Raw genomic sequence first — 8,204 nt, forward strand, 5'->3', positions numbered from 1 at the left:
CTTGAATATTGTAAAAGCAATAGCTTTTTAAACTTTGAAGACATTTTCTTTCTTCTTTTTAAAGAACCATAACTCTTAACTCTTGCTTACATTGCATTTTGTCGTCGGAATTATGACCCCTTTTGTACTAAGAAAACTGGAACTTCATGGTTAAATGGTTTTGCTTTTTGTTTAACACACTTGTATATAAGCAAAGCCAAGGTAAAGCCTTTCGGATCTCAGTGTATAAATACTTTTTTTCTAGTTGTTAAGATAAGGTTCGGTTCACAACTTTTTATTTAAAAAGAAAGAAAGAAAATGGCCTGTATAAATGAAAATAGCAGCTATATTTATTCATTACATCAAGCTATGCGTACCCGTCTAAGAATGGCATATATATTTTGATAAGATTTTATTATGCGTTATTAATTGTTTTATGCATATGAGGAGACGTAACTAAATTGAATCGAATTGAACTGAATTGAATACAAAGTGCATGTGTGCAGACAAATGAATTATCAAAGGTCAGATTTGACCGCCAACGGTGCCATATTGATTACGATTATTGATTACGCGTACGCTTCCGTAACATTCAACGAATACGAATTCTTTTTGATCAATAGACTGTTTTAAGTACCTGGATCCGTTTCAAGAAGCATACTTTATAACAAAGTTTGAACTTAGGAGTAAAGTGTTTCAAGAACACCATCTTAAGAAGATTCATAGTAACAATTCACAAGTTCTTTGAATCTGAAGTAAAGAAAACTAAGGTAGATATGTCATAAAATTGAATAAATGACATACTTTTTTAGACCGATACAAGTTATATCATTCTTAAGGGAGAAGTTTTGAACAAAATATAGGCCTGTGCAATATCCGATGGTGAAGGGTAATTCCGGCCAATCAGAATTGCAAAATAGGTTTGACTACCCTGTTAATACGTATATATAGGCTGAACACCACTAAACCCGAATGTTCTTTATTTCATTTAAAATCCACTAACTGGGTAACTGAATGTAGACATTTTCTAGCATATCAGATTTTCAGAGACTTATATTTCCATTAAGAACTATTTCGCTACTATAGAAAAAAGATAACTTTTATATAAGAAAACTACAGTCCATTAAATACAACCCGCTGATTTTACTCCTTTTCGCTTCTTTCAATGTCTCTTTTCAAGACATAAAATTCTTACGCAACCCTTTTTCACCTTGTATGCCATTTCGCAAACTCCAACACAGTGTTACTTTCCCTTATCGGTACAGACATGCGGAGGCTTACATTTTAATTGGTAGTGATCAGTCTAAACCAAAATTGATGATATACAGTAGTAAATAAATTTGCTATATAATATTCTATATAAAATTAAAAATCTTATGAGAGCTGCCAGACCCGTTTTAAAAAAGCAGGTCTAGCCTTATAATAAAAGAATATTATTCTTAAATGACCTATAAACCACAAAAAGACACCAAGAAAAGTAGTGGTCATATATAGGTTTGTTTGTTTATATTTTCATAAATGCAAATGCTACTAAAATGTCAAGTATTTGTCCACAATGAAATAAAAACAGGAAATGGCTTACATAAAACATGAAAATGTCACTTTAACTGGGAAAAAAATGGATCAGCGTGAAGTTGGCAGTACAGCAGTAGCAGCAGTAGGAGCAGTTAACTGCTGCTACTGCCAGCATTTACAGCAGTTAACTGCTACTACTGCCAGCAGTTACAACAGTTAACTGTTCATGTAATATGGGGAAGCTGTTCTAATTCATTAGAAGACAAAATTGTTAAGTTTCAAAAAAGAGCAGCTCGCCTAATTCTTGATAAAGACTTCGATACCCCTTCTGCTGAATTATTTCGAGAATTAAACTGGATGACTTTTCCGGAGCGGGTAATATTTCAAAAAGCAGTTTTAATGTACAAAAGTCTAAACGATCAAGCACCTATTTACCTCAGAAATTCATTTACATTTAGCTGTGACATACATGCTCGAACTTTGAGGTCAGATTCTAATTTGCAGCTTTACCTTCCTCGACCGAAAACTGAACTATTTAAAAAAAGTTTTACCTATTCTGGTGCTACTATCTGGAATTCCTTACCGAGTCATATAAAAAGAGCATCATCAGTAGGGCAATTCAAATCACTATACATAGCTTGGCACAACACACAATCATAATACTTAATATTTCTAATATTGCACTTCGTATAGTTATAGTATAAACAAAATACTGGTATTGAATGCACTTGTCTGTCTTCTATATGTTACAATGTACCATGTAAATATTTTAGATGTATATGTTATATATTGTTTTGAGGGCCTCATGGAAGATTGATGTTGTTCGTCAAATGAGTTTTCCTCGTTAAATAAAGGCTTTATTATTATTATTATTATTATTATTATTATACTGCCAGCAGTTACACCAGTTTATTGCGTATCGCAGTTAACTTCCAGCAGTGACAGCAATTCATCGTGTGTACTAACACCAGTTAACTGCTACCACTGCCAGCAGTTACAACAGTTAATAAATCTGTATTACCAGTTAGGTGATGGGAAATGTGTAATAGGCCGTCAAACCTACCCTTCACACATACATTTGTCCGTATCGTATACTGAAGCGTTCTTAATCTATTTCTATCTTCAAACTTGTAAACGAAGTCTCGTGCGCGTTCAGTTGTTCTTATTAAATTTCATGTTATTGGCCGGATCGCGCAAGTGCAACGTCCAAGGATATTCATTTTTTTGTCACAAAATTACTCAATAGTCATTTCTTTTACGGACATTGTCAAAGACTTGTTATGTTCTGTTGCTAAGTGTTATGTGCAATGATTTTACATCTGTGCTTCTTCCACGATAATGAGGCGGGAAAAGTGCCTAGTCGGGATTCGAACACTCCTCAGCCTGTTATAGATGTTATCGCCAGCAGGTAAATGATGTTTCTACGACATGCTTTATCATTTCTTTGTGTATGTCACTGCCAGCAGTTACATATTGTCACTTACTACAGTTTCAGCTGTTTTCTATATGATATTGACAGCTGTTAAAATATACGAATTTTTGAGTTTTCTATATTTCCTATAAACATTATATTATATAATGATAGCAGTTAAATGACGCTATCTGGTATCAGTGTCAGATAGATGTTACTGTCCATAGTTAAAAGTTGTTTCTGCGATTACTTTCATCAGTTTCATGTATATGTTACTACAGGTAGTTAAATGATGTTTTTAAGAGCAGGATATGCAACCACCAGCAATAAAACAGTATTACTAAGAGCAGTTTTGTCATTTTTCTTACTATTTTACTGTCAGCAGTTAAATAGCTTACAAGAACGTTTACCAGTCTCCTATATATGTAACTGCCAATATTTAAATATGACTAAGAACAGTTTATCAGTATGGTTTATTTGAACAGTTGATCAGGTTTTTATGTCTGTTATTGCTAGCAGTTAACTGGTATATACGAGCAGTTTAAAATTCTCATATAAATTATATAAGACCAGCAGTCTCAATTATGTTTGTGCCAGCAGTTAAGTGGTCTATGAGAGCAGTTTACCATACTTCTGTTACTTCAAGCAGTGAAATGACGAATGAAAGCAGTTTCCGAGTTTTCTTGTGTTACTGTATAGGCGTTAAGTTGGTCTGCAGTTTGCAGTTTGCAGTTCGCAATTCGAATTGCAAACCGCAAACTATCTTGCATTTTGCAGTTCGAATTGCAAACTGCAAACTGTTTCGCAGATTGCGATTCGAATTGAAAACCACCAACTGTTTTGCAGTTTGCGATTCGAATTGCAAAATGAATTTTTATTTTGCAATTCAAGAATTGTATGAACCGCGATAGTCTGTGTTCAGACCTAATGTTTTGTTCATAGGAGAGAACTCTTGAGACTATTCAAATTCTGTGTAATTATGTCCCTTTTCTTCTCAAAACAGATAATCAGAGCCAGGGCTGATGAAGTCAGAATTATTTACAGATTTTTTTTCTAAAAAAAAAAAAAATTATCTAGTCGGTAGCCAGATTAGAACCGCGATTGCTTTCCGAGAAAGCTGTTATTGTTTTGGGCTTTTTTGGATTGAAACTTAACAATTCAATCTAATTTGTACATTGTAATATGAAATGCAAACTGCAAAACATTTTGCATTTTGCAGTTCGAATTGCAAAATGAATTTTTATTTTGCTATTCAAGACTTATATAAACCACGATCGCTTTCCGAGAAAGATTTTCGCATTTCACATTTCGCATTTGCAGTTCGAATTGCAAAATGAATTTTTATTTTGCGGTTCACAATATAATATATAAACAGCGATTCGTTTCCGAGAAAGATGTTATTGTAATTTGCTTTTCTGGCTTTTAAATTTAACATTTCAATCTAATTTTCACTTTGAAATTTGAATTGCAAACTGCAAAACATTTTGCAATTTACAGTTCGAATTGCAAAATGAATTTTTATTTTGCGGTCCAAGATATATATGAACGGCGATTCTCTTTCTAAGAAAGATACTATTGTATTTTGCCTTTCAGGCCTTATTATTGAATTGCAAACTGCAAAATATTTTGCATTTTGCACTTTGCAGTTCAAACTGCAAAATTAACTTTTATTTTGTAGTTCGAGAGGTAAATATTAGCCTGACTCCCTGGCTGCATGGTTCTTTATTTATATAAATACTGCAAGCAAAATAAGAAAATCTTAAGCCTCTAAAATAGCACATTTTATCTGATGGCTGAACCTATGTTCGGAGCTAGGGGCAATAAAAAATGTCAATGTATAAACACCCTGCTGGAGTTACTTCCCTCTTAATGAAATGTAAATAAGAACAAACATAGGGACGGAAGCCAGTCTAGGTAAATATCCGCGATTCGCTTTCCATGAAAAATGTTAATATTTTGAGCAACTCGGGCTTTAGCATTGAACATTTCAGTCACGTCCGCGCTTTGTATTTTGAATTGCAAACTGTCTTTCTTTTCTGCGATTTGCGATTCGAATGGCAAAATGAAGTTGTACTTATTATTCATGATATATATGAATTGTGAAGTTTTGAGCTTTTCAGTATTTAAAAATGAATATATTTCAGGCTTTAAAATTGAACATTTCAGTCACCTTTGCGCTTTGTATTTTTAATTACTAACGGCAAAATATTTTGTGCTGTGCTATTCAAATTGAAATTTTTTTTTTCGCCGTTTAAGATATAAATTAATCGCGATTCGCTTTTCGAGAAAGTTGTTAATATTTTGAGCTTTTCAGAATTTTGAATTAAACATTTCATTCTTATTTGCGCTACATATTTTGCAGTTTGCATTTCAAAATGAATGTATGGATAACGCACGTTTTTTTTCTTGTTATAACAGCTGCAGAATCCCTAGGGATCGGTTAGTGCCCAAGCTCGGTAGGGCGAGAGTACCAATGTATCCCGATGGATATCTTAAGATGTTATAACACGAAATGAACATGGGTTATCGCAATTCTAGCATAAAACGCGCATATATATAAAAAAACTGTTTTAATAGCACGTGAACACGAGAACACGTTTACTCTTCTGTTAAAACATCCTCGAAACGTGTCAAGAACAGCAGTTTTTTGCTAGATTTTAATTTTGCGGTTCAAGAAATATATACCGCGATTTGCTTTCCGAGAAAATGGTTTTCAGGCTTTAAAATCTAACATTTCACTCACTTCTGTGCTTGTAATTTGAATTGCAAACCGAGAAATATTTTCCATTTTGCAGTTCGAATTTCAAATGCGCTTTTTCCAATTCCGGTTAAGATTCAACAAGTTGTCTTTTTGGCGATGCTATGAAAAGAATATGGGCTGAGTACTAGTACACTGACCTCAGATCACAATCAATGTCAGTAGGTAAGATTAGTTTAGTTTACTCGGCAAAGAGAAGTATGAACGGAAAAATTGTGAAAAATGTATTTCCACACTGGGACTATATTATATGCAGAAACACAAGCATCAAGAGTTTCTAATAACAATGTACCCCAGTATGCTGGAAACCGTATAAATGAGTCAGTTGCACAAAGCTATGCCATTTCTGACTCCCCTTCAATACCAAGGCAACAGAAATCATTTTGCAATTCGAACTACAAAATGCAAAATATTTTGCAGTTTGCTATTCAAATTACGCGTAACTACCAGCGGTTAAATATTTTATGAAAGTGATTTAGCAGGTTCCTGTTACTGCTAGCATTAAAATGGTTTATGACAGCAATTAACAAGGTTCTTGTTACAGCCAACAAGAGCAATAAACAAGTTTCGTATATATTTCTGGTGTATTTACTGCTGAAAGAAAGCAACTCCAACCACACCCCGCCCCGATTTCTCAAAAACAAGAGTTTTCCCGGCAAATACCGCCCGACCTCGGCTCGGGTTCCTCCCAAACAAGAGTTTTCCCGAAATGGCGGCCACCCGTGCCTGGTGGGGGACAACCCTCTCTACAACGGCCACCCGGTCCGATCCGCTAATAAAGGTCTGGGGTGGAGCTGGGGGCGTCCAAACTGGAAAAATTGAAAAATTCCGAAAATGGCCTGAAACCAACTTTGAGACCCGCTCGCGAGTAAACAAGAGTTTTCCCGGAATAGCCACTATGCTGGCTCCCCATAGACCGCCACCCTCTACAACGGCCACCCGGTCTCAACCCTAGATAAAGGTCCCGTAGGGACCTCCTATTAACTGCTGGAACGATTTTAGGCCGCCCCCGATCCCTCCCCGCCTCACACCTCGACCCGGGTTCCTCCCAAACAAGAGTTTTCCCGGAATGGCGACCCCCCCATGCCTGGTGGGGGACAACCCTCTCTACAACGGCCACCCGGTCTGATCCGCTAATAAAGGTCTGGGGCGGAGCTGAGGGCGTCCAAACTGGAAAAACAGAAAAATTCCGAAAATGGCCTGAAACCAACTTTGAGACCCGCTCGCGAGTAAACAAGAGTTTTTCCGGAATAGCCACTATGCTGGCCCCCCATAGACCGCCACCCTCTACAACGGCCACCCGGTCACAACCCTAGATAAAGGTCCCGTAGGGACCTCCTATTAACTGCTGGAACGATTTTAGGCCACCCCCGACCCACCCCGCCTCACACCTCGACCCGGGTTCCTCCCAAACAAGAGTTTTCACGGAATGGCGGCCACCCGTGCCTGGTGGGGGACAACCCTCTCTAGAACGGCCCCCCGGTCCGATCCGCTAATAAAGGTCTGGGGCGGAGCTGGGGACCCCCAAAGTTTCCTCGTTTTCCAAATCTACCATTGGCGAAGGATTGATACATAATTGTCTATACGGAGCCAGGACTGCTGAATCCGATTTTATCGCAAACATCTTTTTGTCAATATTTATTCCTATCTTCACTTCAATAATCATTAAAGATAATCCAATGAATATTTATGCCTATGAATACATTTATTCATTTTATTAAGAAAACGTACTCGGGCCACTTACGAAACCATTTACATGTAACTGTCTGGAAAATCGCGATTTTTCTACTTTCCTTTTCATAACGAGTAAATCAGGGGAATTAAATACATCAAACTTGTTGAAACTTACTTTACCATGTGCGTAGGAGCATGGGTGTGTGGACAGGGAGCGCATCCCTCTGTAAAATAACAGTAAATAAAGGGAAAATGGCAATATGAGACAGCATTTTGATGTACTGATATGAATGTCTATTGTGAAGAAAGGGAAACAAAATATCTAATGTCAGTAACATAAACTAGTGTAACAACTTATTAACTGCTGTAACTGCTGGCAGTAGTAGCAGTTAACTGCTGTAACTGCTGACAGTAGTAGCAGTTAACTGCTGTAACTGCTGGCAGTAGTAGCAGTTAACTGCTATTACTGCTGCTACTGCTGTACTGCCAACTTCACGTAAAAAATGGCTGCCATTCCGCATTTTTTTAATTGTTCAGTGGTGTCATCGTGTTTAGACAGTTTTTGAAAGTTCTTCTACAACAATGAATTGCTAAAAGGATATGTCAATAAAACTCAAGTTTGAACAATGTTATATGCATAATAAGGATGTTTTAACTTGTTGCCCAGTCGAGACTCTTTAGTCAATGAATTAATCAAACATATACTTTACAGCGCTAATCTTTGGAACATAGATTTTTTTAGACTTTCATATATTTTGAAAGTATAATCAGATATGTCATTAGTTTTTTTACACCATAAAAGCATCTACTACTTCTACTACTACCACTATTGCTGCTGCTACTGCTACTGATGCTACAATCACTACT

At 36.5% G+C, this 8,204-nt stretch overlaps 1 protein-coding gene across 1 annotated transcript in view; it reads right to left on the bottom strand.

Annotated features, from left to right (window-relative positions):
* Positions 1-7,888: 7,888 nt before the first annotated feature.
* LOC123550568 (uncharacterized) overlaps positions 7,889-8,204 on the bottom strand; it is a 6,706-nt gene continuing 6,390 nt past the window's right edge. The window contains exon 4 of the mRNA XM_045339000.1: positions 7,889-7,911. Coding sequence (XP_045194935.1) covers positions 7,889-7,911 — 23 coding nt within the window. The remainder of the gene's footprint in view (positions 7,912-8,204) is intronic.

Source organism: Mercenaria mercenaria, chromosome 6 (assembly GCF_021730395.1).
Source record: "Mercenaria mercenaria strain notata chromosome 6, MADL_Memer_1, whole genome shotgun sequence".
NCBI lineage: Eukaryota > Metazoa > Mollusca > Bivalvia > Venerida > Veneridae > Mercenaria > Mercenaria mercenaria.